The sequence below is a fragment of the Achroia grisella genome, unplaced genomic scaffold, assembly GCF_030625045.1.
Source record: "Achroia grisella isolate CSIRO2021 unplaced genomic scaffold, CSIRO_AGI_Agris_v1 utg918, whole genome shotgun sequence".
NCBI lineage: Eukaryota > Metazoa > Arthropoda > Insecta > Lepidoptera > Pyralidae > Achroia > Achroia grisella.
In genome coordinates this window covers 3,079,099-3,092,348 of record NW_026713067.1, presented here as the reverse complement: position 1 = coordinate 3,092,348, position 13,250 = coordinate 3,079,099, and the positions used below count along the sequence as shown (strand labels likewise).

The following is a 13,250-nucleotide window of genomic DNA, read 5'->3' as shown; positions in this document are numbered from 1 at the left end:
CAGTGGAGGACAAGATGAGCATGAGGTCAGGTCAGTTAGCCCATTGTGGTAAATTCACGATGAATTTATTACGATGGTTTCCAGGGGGAACCACGTGGAGGACAACCTGACATGGTACATTGCTTGCAATGGGGTTAGTAGTCCACATTACTAACGATCCACTTCCCCACACAAATAGTCATACGAGCGTGTTATATGAGAAAACGCGTACTATGCATTTTAATATAACGCGGAATTCATATTTTGTTTTTCAGTTTGTTATAAGGATTACTGTATTTACATAATATATTGGTAATGTCACTCTAGAACAAGGTCCGAACTGTAAATTTCTAGTTGCAGGATTTATTTTCCTCTTTTTAATATGAAATTTGAACGCCAAGCTGATAGCTGGCGTTCAAATTTCAAAGTTCACAGCACGCGTATCACGTTATCATGTGACGCACGTCAATCATGGGATGCCATTCCGGAAGATATATTCCTGTAATTTACTACCTTATATCGCGGTATAGCTAAACATTCTTACAAAAGAAACTTCTCGGTGTCGACTACTTTTTAGTCTACCTCTGGTGTCCTCATATGAATATCGGCTTTCTCTATTTGTTTATAACTAGCTACCCGCCTAAGGCTTTGCACAGGTGTACATGTATTATCCATATAAACCTTCCTCTTAAATCACTCTATCTGTAAAAACTGTAATAAAATCCGTTGCATAGATCTGAAAGACAGCGAAAGTGATCTACAGTAGACTGTAGTAATAATAAAATAAAATAACGGTTTAATAGGCAAGTATTTAATCATTATTAACATAAATATAAAGTGAAAAATTCTTTGTATTTACAAAGTTGGCAGCAAGTAATGCCATGTTATAAAAAAATGACATTACAAAGAAAAAAATATATAAATTTATTATGTTTACAAAAGACACTTGTGCTATCCAGTGTCATTACACACGCTAAATAATAAAACGAATTAGGTAAGTAAAAGAAAACATTTGAAAAATCGACTTTAAGCTAAAGATTTAAAGGCGATTTTTCAAAACTTGTAATTTTGAATTAATACTGTTTATAATATAGCGTGTAATATATATATATAAATATATATATTGATATATCATACACCATGAAGTTATCAACATATATATACCACGAAAATAGAAAATGGAACAATCTTGTGATAAAAAAATTGTGGAAGTTTATAAAAGGTAAGACATACTTTTATAAAAATTATAAAAAAATTGAATATAGTATATTCACGACTGCAATTAACTGCAATGGGACAGACAGAGACATACACCATGTGATTACCATCATGAGCACACTTATTTTCACATTTAACCAAAGTAAACTAATTGCAATCAAGTAAGCTCTCGAGCTCGTTTGTCCGTATGCTAAAAAAAATATACGTGGACTAGGTTCTGTCGAAAATTGTATAATATACAACGATCTGCATACAAAATAACTCAATCATTGCATTAATACTTACTATTACGCCATTAGGTTATATTCCTTTTTTAGTAAATATCTTTATTCATGCAGGTATATAGGTTCTTCTGATATGTCAAATATACCGTCAGTTCGGAGTGCTTTCAAGCTAAGAATTGACAAGAAGCTCAGCTCTTATTCAAATGACAAATACAGTCGAATGACAAGCACTATATTAGGGAGCCCAAGCATATTTATTTAATTACTAGCTGTCCCGGCAAACGTTGTTTTGCCATATAAATTAATAATGCTATAAAAAAATAGGGGTTGGTTATAGAAGGGTCAACATTTAGGGTTATATGTATTTTTTAATGACATTAATAAAAAAATACAAAAACAAAATTTTGCCAAAAAATAAAAAAATAGGGGTGGACAACCCATATCAGTTAGGGATATGAAAAATAGATAGCCGATTCTCAGACCTACTGAATATGCATATAAAATTTCATAAAAATCGAACAAGCCGTTTGGGAGGAGTATAGTAGCTAACATTGTGACACGAGAATTTTATATATAAGAAGATATAACTTGAACGCACAACAACCAAGGTAAAATTACATATGGCGGATTTGTTGAGAAAAGAAAAATTGTAGGCAAAAACAATATGACATTTATGAAATCTGCTGTATATTATATAATCTTCATATTTTTTATTCCAACAAGGATACTAATGAACATTGACTAAACAAGTAATAGACCTGACATCAAGAGTATAGAACGTCATTTCATAAAATTTACTCTTAAAATTGACCATACATTGATATAAAAATAGTCATTTTTTTTAATCCCCACGAAAAAATAGGGGTGTCATAAATTTAACTAGTCCATATATCTGTACAATTGAATTTTCTATATCTAGGAGACAAAACTTATAAGAAAGAAATGGATTTTTTTTTATTATTTTTAATGCTACGTTTACATTCAGCCGCTTCTCCAGCCACTCGCGTTGCCGGAAATAATGCCGGTCGAAAACTGAGCGAGAGGGCTGAATGTAAACACACGCTGCCAGTCCTTTGACTTGCGCACGACAAACCGGCAATCGAGGAAGCGCCTGTCAGCACGACTGGCAGCGCTAATGGCATGGGAAGTATCGTGTTTATACTCTCGCGCTGCTCACAGTTGTTGCCCTTAATATTTCCGGCAGCGCGAGTGGCAGGGGAAGCGGCTGAATGTAAACGTAGCATAATATTTTACTTATTTCCCCTTCAAAGTCTGTTCATTTCTAATCTGTAACATTTGAATTAGTTCAATTAGATCCTTGAAGTACTGTACCACTATATAAAATATATCTCTACATACTTCGCACTGTACACAGCGCCATCTAGTCTCACTATAAATAAACTGAGCTTGTACTATGAGTCTATACAACTAACTTTCGATCATTGACCGAAAACGCTCTCTCACAGAAAAATAGACCATACCGCGTTGTGAACTTGTCCAACTGATAGAGACCTGGTGGATGGATGGACCTTAATCCATCAGTTGATTAGGTAACGATATTAAAAAAATTGTGATAAGTAATTAATTTAAGTTTTTGAATCGAACCCGCGACCTTCGGAAGTTAGGCAGTGTCTAAACCGCTAGACCACCGAGCCGTAAAGCAGGAGACATTTTATAAAGCTAGTTGCTTGGCGGCTGAAATAGGCGACACTAAATATTAGAGCTGTAACACGAATTTCGGAGGAGGGGATTGTTACTAATGTGAACTAAAAACCCCCTTGCTAGTACTGTACCATGCCAAACTAACCTTCACGCGGTTCTCTCTGGAAACCATCGTAATGAATTCCTGGTGAATGTCACGATATACTGACTGACCTGACCTCATTTTATCATCCTCCACTAGTGCCCCGCCAGCGTATACCGTTAGCACAAGCGGATACACCAGTCTATTATCACCCATAATGTCGAAATAATTTTACAGTGACTACAACGCGGTAGGGTCTATATTTCAGCTGAATTAACATACACACTTATAATACATAGGAAACTCCAAAACCAACACAAATTCACAAATACAGTATTACTACACAATGTATCATACATTGCGTAGTAAGTAAGCTGGGATCGAGGTGCGGGGGCATCGAGGTCGTCGCAGCGGCCGGTCGGCGATCACTCTTCAATGCCATCACGAGCGGTTTCAAGGACGCGTCGTCACTTCCTCTTATTCGATTAATTTATAAATTCGTAATACATTATATTTAAACATACAGTCCAATTTATTGAAGATCCCTTAGGGCCTTAACAACAGTATTACAATTACCAAAAGACGCACAGTATTCTCAGCTATGTACACAAGTAGAAAACATTCCACTTTATAAATACATTTATACTTATATATTATGTTCTTTGCCTATATTATAATTACATATATATTAACACGTTAAAGACCGCACGCCCACCGGTGGGTCACTCCGCAACGACAGTAAATTAACCCGTGGGCACTTTAAATTAAGAATTTAGATAGCATATTAATTGAAATAAATCTAGGGGTTAAATAATGTCCTCAAATTATTAAAAAATATCCGGTCGCTATATGAGAAATAATATTTTTCAATACGGTCGTCAACGTGTTAATGTACTCCGTTGGTTTACTCTCAATTTCTATCGAATGCTGTTTTTACCATATTTTTTCGAACACAATCAATAGTGTCGAAAATAAACCGATTTTTTTTAGATAAATAGCCTACGCTAACAATTTACGCTGGCGGGGCACCAGTATTGGATGATGTCTACTAGACTGTATGACTTTACTTCATAATTATATATAAAAAAAAAAACATTATTAACAACAGGCGAGTCCGCGAACCGTACAAATAAGCCGCCAACCCATGTAGCTCGTTTTGGACAGCTCTGTTAGGCTGGTGATATACAGTTGGTTGTGCCTCGAATGTGATAAAAGTTTGATGGAATCCAATAAGCACTAGTCTAGCCATATTGATAACCGTATGTGTATCAGCAGCCTTTTAGATCTTAACTGGCAGTAAAATAAATAATATAGTCATACTAATATATTACTAAGTAAAGTAAGGATCTGCTTTTAGATTATATAATAGCTGCTAACTTATTATATTTATGTTTCCTCTTTTTTGCCTATTATTTTTTATTAAATATTATTGTATGTTACACTAGTCATCATCTAATAAAATTATTTCAACTATTAAACAGGTACATCTTTATTATTTCTGCTTTTTCATTACTGTATAATGCAAATAAAGAATTCTACCTATCCTTTTCTTTCAAGAGATTTTCTTAATTTGGAAGAAAGTGATAACTATAACCCACTCTGAGGCACCAGCTGAATGGAGGCGTTTTTAGCTCATAGCACGATATTAGCTTCTAAGTTTTTCTATATTTTCATTCTGTATTATGCTATGCTGAATAAATGAATATTATTTTTATAATAGTTAAAATAAGTTTATAGATTTCCTTTTTATGAAAAAAGGGGCGTAAGGAATTTTAGAAAATGATCTATAGAACTTACAGTTATCACATCTCAGTCGTATGTTTGATCTACAAATCACTCGGTAACATATACAAAACACAACAATTCTCAAGTATAGCTATTCTCATTCTAGTCCGAAGAGCCAGTTGATACCTTGAGCGAGGAACAAGATGAGGGGTTGCCACGCAACCAACCATCGGATCCAGTCCAATAGCTGCCCGTACAAGATATGGGGTCGGTCCCAGCTGTTATGATGTTAAGGTGATAGAATAGAATAGAAGTAATTTTCATCAAATCAAATTAATATAAACACTTTTGAATAGTCTTTCTTTTATTCTACCACTCATTCGGAATGCAGATATATCACAAGAAGAATGATCTAGAAACGTGCGGGTTTCTCCTTAACTAATTGTTCTAAATAAATACACATTACCAAAGATTGTATAGAGAAACGTGTTTAAAATTGTTCAGTAACTAACGCCATTTAGCGTTTATTATAAAAACACAGCTAAAGTAAATAGTGCAGAATACCACTAAATAATGAACGAGCCCATAAAAATAAACTTTACCTACAACAAAATAGAACTCAAAATCGGATCAGTTTTGGGAAATATAAAGCATAACCATAGTCAAAAATATACAATCATATTGAGATTTTCTTTTGGATAAATTGTGTCTTTTTGTAATTTCAAATTGTCTGCTTTTCTCTCAATGCCAATGAAAGTATATACGGTTATTACATAAAAAAATCAATTTAAAATAATTTTGTGTCTTTCAGTTTGTTCGGGTGGACTGATTCTGATGAATTTTCCCTCGCAGATAACTAATGTTACAAGGAGTATTTACTACTATTTTTATATTAGAATTTTATTTATTTTAATAAAAAGAAGTTAAATTCCAGGACACAGTCACGGACAAGAGCTAGTTAGCAATAAAACTTACAATAAGAAATCGAAAAGAAAAATGTATGGTTTGTAAAAGGATACGGGTTAGTGAACATCCGTTTGAGATCAACTTTCTCTTTACAATACGGACACATCTGCTTCTTGCCGACGATGCACCAGCCGCGTATACAGTACTCGTGGAACACGTGACCACACGTCAATTTGTATGTATTCTCTGTAAAATATAATGTTAAAATATTATTATTCTATAACAACAGTGGGAAACATGTATACGGTTACTGTAGTCTACAAATGAATGTTCCCTTCCGATCGATCTCATCCAATTTAAACGGGAATCGAAATTACGACGGCCTGAGCCGAAGTTCGAATCCCTAGCGGTGCCCTCAGACTAAAGGTCGTATCCATCAGGCGGGTTGGCCTTCATCCGCTCTATAAGTCCTTCCGCGGTTTTGGAGTGCTATCTGCACTCGCCCCCTAACGTTCTGTGTTTATGTAAAGGCCAGCTGAAAAAACAGTGACGTATTTGATTCATTCGTCTTTTTTCGGACTACTCTAATGCTGTTGGCCGCACAGCTTCATCGAACGATAAGGGGCGAGTGCAGATGGCACTCCAAAACGCGGAAGGACTTATGGAGCAGCTGTAGTCCAACTCCCGCTTGTCAGATACGACTTATGTCTGAGGGCACCTTTCGGTACAGGCCGTCGCAATTTCCATCTCCGTTTGAATTGGACGGAGGATCGATCGGAGGCGCCAACTACGTCACGCGCGCGTTCCTACTTATTATACGCCTTTTACAATTGACAGTCTAAAAGACTTTTCTAGTAATGATCTTAGGTTGCTAATATACAGTCGGTCAGTTGTCAGGTTGCCCCGATATGACTGATGATCCGATAGGTTCCGATTGCTGTACCGGGAGGGCAGAGAGTACCAATTAATCCCAATAGTAGTCCAAAATAAGCTATTTTATTTCGTAATTACATATATAGAGAATACTCAGAGCCCCACTATACACAATCATACTTGTCACTGCAAATGTTTCTCTATCGAGAAAATTTAACTCGCGACTATTGCACGCAAAATCCCTAGATCACCGAAGCCATCATACTGACAGTAAAAAGTACGTAGACTCTGATATTTCCGAGACAGCGTCATAGGATTCCGTAATTGCAATTCTTGTTGCGTAAAAAGGACCAAAATTACCTAAAACACCTTCTTCATTAACGTCAACAAGTAATTTGTTGCCGCAGACTGCGCACACGTCGCTCTCGAGTTGCCGAGTCGGCATGCCTTCTTGAGTGTAGTACTGGAAAAACAATATATATTATTTTTTATTTTACAAATATGGGTAAATTTTATTATAACGTTATTATAGACGAGTTTTTTAGATTAGTAGTAATTTTTACTAATAGCCTCACAAGGTTCCCCCTGGAAACCATTGGAATAAGCTCCTGGTGAATTTTCCACGATGAACCTGACTTAATGCTCATCTTATCATCCTCCACTAAGGGCTAGCGTACCTAATGATAAAGCCAAATGACTGCATATAAAAGACTAAAGACATGGCTTACTTAAATATTACACGATTTTTATCACTCACCTAATTCAGCCGCCAAGCAACTTTATGTGATTTGATTGGGTGAGATAAGATAGTAAAATTAAAGGTACAGAGGAATGACGTCCGGAGGATTATGATCCTCCGAATGACAACTCACTAATGCTACAATGACGTGATGATGATGATGATGATGATGTGATATCTATGGTACTATTCATGCATAATAATAATAATAATAATCTCAGGACAATTCACACAGCGCCATCTAGTCCCAAGTTAAGCTAGCTAAAGCTTGTGTTATGGGTACTAGATAACTGATACTGAACTGAACTGAACTGAACTGAAGGACACAGATATTTTTTTCTCGTAAATACATACATATAATACATAGAAAACACCCAGACCGACACAAACAATCATACTCGTGAATACAAATGTTTGTGCCGTTCGAGGAATCGAACCCGCGACCATCGGACATAAGCGGTGTGCTAGACCGCTAGACCACCGATCAAATGCTTATTTCGTCGGTTTGATTTCCAATCCAATTTTATAAAGAAGGTAGGGATGATACATATAGAATTTATAACTGCACTTACCCCAATTGTAGCGGCCATTTTTATTTGCGAAATATTGGTACAGTAGATATAGATCAGGGATGTTATGGATATGAAATTTCGAATACGGCTTCGAATACGGCTTCGAATATTGGTTTCGGATATATGAATTATTATTATACCGGATACGGATACGGATATGAAATTATTTCGGATTATCCGTTAGTTTCGGATAATTTCGGTTACGGAAGATAATATTTTAAGGGATTTCAAAAGTAAAATACAAGTAGCTAATAAAATGGTTACATAACGAGTCTCCATTAGGCTCCGCCCCTATCCGATAATATCCGAAATCTTTATTTCGGATTCGGTTACGGTTACGGATCTCTTTAACATCCCTGATATAGATGTTATATGAAATATTATTGGTCAGCAATATTTGCCAAATGCCATGCCCATACATGCATATTATGTGAAAGTACATCATTACATAGTATAAAAGAAAGTCGCTGTCGCTGTCTGTTCCTAAGTATGCTTAAATCTTTAAAACTACGCGTTTTTTAATAGATAGAGTGATTCAAGAGGAAGGTTTATATATATATATATAATACATGTATACCCAAGCGAAGCCGGGGCGAGTAGCTAGTGATACCTATAGAATTTATAATCATTTATAATTGGCACTTACCCCAATCGTAGCGGCCATTTTGTCTGTACAATACTCGGCAACATCCCGGCCTAATACACCAAAGTACAACCCGTAGAAAAGCAACATGAGAGCTACGTCCATCCACTGTTGAGGTTTGTACCCTAAGAGTATGTTCAACCCGAGGAATGTTAGCATCATGAGCACATAACCGACCACGCCGAAGAAACAGCTCGCTTTGTATATGAGGTAGAACCATTTGTATACTAATCTGAAATGGACATTTTATCTAAAATGTTTGGTCACCAAACGTAAAAAAAACATGTAATAACTAGCTGTAGCCGCGACTTCGTCCGCGTAGAACTTAACTTTATTTCCTAAAATTAAATAATTTTGTAAAATAAAAGTAGCCTAAGTTACTACATCAGCTACCTGCCAATAAAAGTCCCGTCAAAATCGGTCCGGCCATTTCAGAAATTAGCCGGAACAAACAGACAGACAAAAATTTTAAATGTAATTGTTGTAAATGTAAATGTAAAAATGTAATTGTAAGGTAAATATTTATATTCATATGCATGCAGTAAAAAAAGGTTATTTCAATATTACAAACAGACACTCCAATTTTATTTCTATGTATAGATGTATACATAATAATATCTCTGGACACAACGGAATCTAGTCACAAGGTAAGTAGAGCTTTTGTTATAAGTACTAGACAAGTGGCAAGAAATTAACTAAAAGAAATAATTAAATATTTACCGTTATTTATATTGTTAACCGGATCTTAACACTTTCTTTGGACAATCTAGTAATAATAGTAGAATAAACTGCTGGCAACTACCGACACTGACATCGTTGTTATTCCAGTAATCGTGACCACGACTAGAGCAACCAAGTCGAATCATCGAGAGAGTAAATGCATTTTCTACCATAAATTTATTCGTGGTAAGACCCGATTAATAATATAGGTAAACTAGATGTCCCGGCAAACGTTATTTTGCCATATAAATTAATAACGCTATATAAAGGGTTTATGATAGAAAGGCGAATGTATTTTTTAATAACACATAAACAATAAAAATATAAATAAAAAATTTTGCCCAAAAAACAAAACAATAATGTTAGGAGTGGACAACCCTTATCACTTAGGGGTATGAAAAATAGATAGCAGATTCTCAGACCTACTGAGTATGCATATAAAATTTCATAAAAATAAGTCATGCCGTTTCAGAGAAGTATGGTAACATTGTGACACGAGAATTTTATATATATGATAAAGAGCAATAAACATGAGTTTAAAAGGATTTATTAATTTACTTTATTAATTTTTTACTGCATTTTTAATATCATATAGCTGAATTAGTGCATCTTTATTATGTAGAGTGGTGGTTATCCTCATCACTGTAGCGTTATATATGTTGTGATGAGTTGGCGCTACATAATATATTGTTTATAGTAGTATGTAGGTAGTGAGTATACAGGTAAAATGATTGTACTATTTATTGTACATTATTGAGTTTATTGGTAGTTGCCACATGGTTTATTAATAACGCGTACAGTCGACGCGGAGTCGGGACGTAGACTGATTTTATACTTAACTTAAATCTATGTTAGTGTCAATAGAAATATTACAAGTGTAGGGATAATTATTATATTCAGTTTTTTAGACTTCTGGATCTTTATAACCTAAAACAACAACCTAACCTAAGTATATATTTATAACCTAAGTCTAAGTATATATTTATAACCCATGTCTACAACATAAGAGAGCTAGTATGAAGAGAAACAACTGACCTTGGTGTCGTAACGGACATTGGTCTATGTGTCGATTTCCTAATAACAAGAGCAGTGAGAAGTGTAAATATAGACCATATGATAATAAACCTCCACCAGTGATTTCTGGCGCTCAGAACCACTGGTATTGACCACATTGCCATCATTGTGAAGAACTGGAAAAGAAAACGATTATTTATTTTTAGCTGACCCTGACATTTATCATTATATTTCACACAATGTACACAAGATCTCTTTAAATTATAGTATATTATTCTGATGTGTGAGCTATATTACTGTTAAGTTTAATCAAAATCAGTTCAGTAGTTTTTGCGTGAAAGAGTAATAAACATCCATCAATCCTCGTGAATATATGTATTCACGTTATTGAGTTTATAATAATAATATAGTAAGAAAAAAATAGAGATAGATAGAGTTTTTAGAAATCAATAAGTGTTTTGAATTGAAATTACTGAGCTTGTAACATAAACGCTGCCGTTTGTTTATTTCATGCTATACATCCTCAGCTAAATTTAGACTTCTATAGGGAATTTTTCATGATTCATATAAATAACAGGTCATAATGGTTTTTCTTATTACTGTTATAGGTCTACGATTTATTTTATATAGACTACGTGAGCAAGAAAGTATAACATTAACTTTTACGTTTAAAAAAATAGAATATCTTTCTCAGAAGCATTGCCTTGGCATGGCCCCGTATAAAAATTTGTTTGGGGAAGTATTAAGATTTCTCACAAAAGAAAAACAAATGTATAATATCAAAAGAAATATTTATTCAACATAAATGATCTGTCACTTTTCCCTAATTTGTTTACGAACAATTCAAATTAAATATACTATCTCCTTTTCTATACTATCTCATTTTTTATATTTACAACTTGTTTAGTAAATCATTTATAGATGATAAGTTTAGTTTTTCTAAAGTTTCTGTCTCTATAGACAAGCCCTATGAAGTAAATTACTTAAACGGGGAAATCCCGCAACCCGACATAACCGATGTAGGGTGTTGCCAACTTTTGAACTATGCGGGGAAAAAAGAAATTGCTTTTTTTTATTTTTAACAATTGTGAAATAAATACGCCAATAGCTATGCCCCTGATCTATCTATCGGTATATTTGCCTATCTTGGTGGATTAGCCGTCTAGCACACTGGTTTTACATATGTTATGTAGTTGTCAGTTCAATTCTCGCACATAATGATAAAGTTAATAACCACTCGGACAAAGTGGCGAGTATTAAGTAGTGTATGTATATGTATAATATGTATTAGTGAATAGGTTATGCTCATGAAATGTATGTTCATCTATACGTGTATATTAAATATAGCCCTTTTTTTTCATTGGGTTGTTTGGGCTGTTGTCAGATGTTTGTAGCACCTGTAGTACTGCAACCTACATAGATCTATTGTGCTCGCCCTTTTTCAAGGTTCGCTACCTAGACCCGTCAGGGACAAGAATTGAAGATATTCTTAGGAGCGATGGTTTTTATCTCCTCGGGAAAGAGTGTAAACTTTCCAAAGCAGATATTTCGTTTATGCATGAGTGGGCTACAACCACATAGAATGTGTAGCGGCATTTCCTCTTCAGTTTGGCAGACTCTGCAGATTGCATAAGCCTAGTTATAGCCAGCCATATGCTTGTTTAATGCTTGTTTTAAATATAGCCCTTTCTAAATTCTCTTTCCATGTAAATATTCTCTACCATGTCATCCATAAGAGACTTCTGAACCTTTTATAATACTTTTTGATGTACTTTTTTATTCTGCTTGTTATATGTGCAATAAAGAGGTATTTTTACTATATAATTTAATATAAGGGAGCAGTAAAATACTCACAGCATAAGACCTATAATGCCTCTTCTTCCATTCCACAACAATGACTTGAGCGAGGATGACTGTCGCAATCAGTATCAGTACCATTGTGGTGTGCATAGACTCATGGCCACGATGCATCTCGTGTAATCTCTGGTGGTCATACCTGAACACAGACATATTCTTTATCATCATTACATAGCATAAAACAAAATCACTCTCACTGCTTGTTTGCCCTATGTATGCTTAAATCTTTAAAACTATGCAACAGATTTTAATTCGTTTTTTTTTTAATAGATAGAGTAATTCAAGAGGAAAGTTTATATATACAATAATACATGTACACCTGTGCGAAGCCATGGCCAGTAGCTAGTATAGTATAAAACTAAGTAGCTGTCTGTTTGCTTATATCTTTTAAATTACGCAGTGCAGTTTTCAGCAATAGATAGAGTAATTCAAGAGTGGTTTATATATATAATACAGGCTGATAAATTTAAAGATTTGTAATGTTATAAGATATTGGGGGACTTTACCTTACTTCCAACTTGAGATATTATTATCATTTATCAACTGACCCAATATAATATATACAATTAGCACAGTGGCTAATTAACATAGAGATATACAGAGACACTTACTGTTCTGTTACTGTTTGATTTTTTTAGTACTGACACTATTTGTGAGAGGCATATATATTTAACCTAATAAAAATAAATTGTTTTAGATTGATAAGAAGTAATACGAATTTTTATGTATGTTTACACTCCGACCGGAATCTTACCTTAATTTCTCTTCTGATGTCATTTCTTCATACGTCTATGGAAAAACAATAATAATTTATTAAACAAATAATTCAGTAATACAACCTTATCAATAAGATACTTCAGGATAATAATTTACCTTATTAGGATCAACGGGGCGATGAAGATCCATATTTATTGTAACAAAGTTAAATTATCTACTAATTATTAACTATATTTACATTAATTACAACAAATTGTTTTATTAAATTAATAAAAGAAATGTACAACAATCTGCGAGAGTATATAACTATACCCAGAAT

At 34.3% G+C, this 13,250-nt stretch overlaps 1 protein-coding gene across 1 annotated transcript; it reads right to left on the bottom strand.

Annotated features, from left to right (window-relative positions):
* Window positions 1-4,266: 4,266 nt before the first annotated feature.
* Window positions 4,267-13,230, bottom strand: LOC131853962 (E3 ubiquitin ligase Rnf121). Its single transcript, XM_059205061.1, has 8 exons — window positions 13,088-13,230; window positions 12,969-13,003; window positions 12,212-12,353; window positions 10,379-10,533; window positions 8,627-8,855; window positions 7,030-7,132; window positions 5,910-6,042; window positions 4,267-5,168 (listed from the first exon to the last, which is right to left on the bottom strand). Exons 1-8 carry the CDS (start codon window positions 13,118-13,120, stop codon window positions 5,048-5,050), a joined length of 951 nt encoding a protein of 316 aa, XP_059061044.1. The 5' UTR covers window positions 13,121-13,230; the 3' UTR covers window positions 4,267-5,047.
* Between the last annotated feature and the right edge of the window lie 20 nt (window positions 13,231-13,250).

Coding starts and splice junctions, on each gene's coding strand:
- LOC131853962 (XM_059205061.1), bottom strand. CDS start 13,120: ATGGATCTTCATCGCCCCGTTGATCCTAATAAG. Junction 13,004..13,087: donor GCCCCGTTGATCCTAATAAG/GTAAATTATTAT, acceptor GTTTTTCCATAG/ACGTATGAAGAAATGACATC. Junction 8,856..10,378: donor ATGTCCGTTACGACACCAAG/GTCAGTTGTTTC, acceptor TGTCCATTTCAG/ATTAGTATACAAATGGTTCT.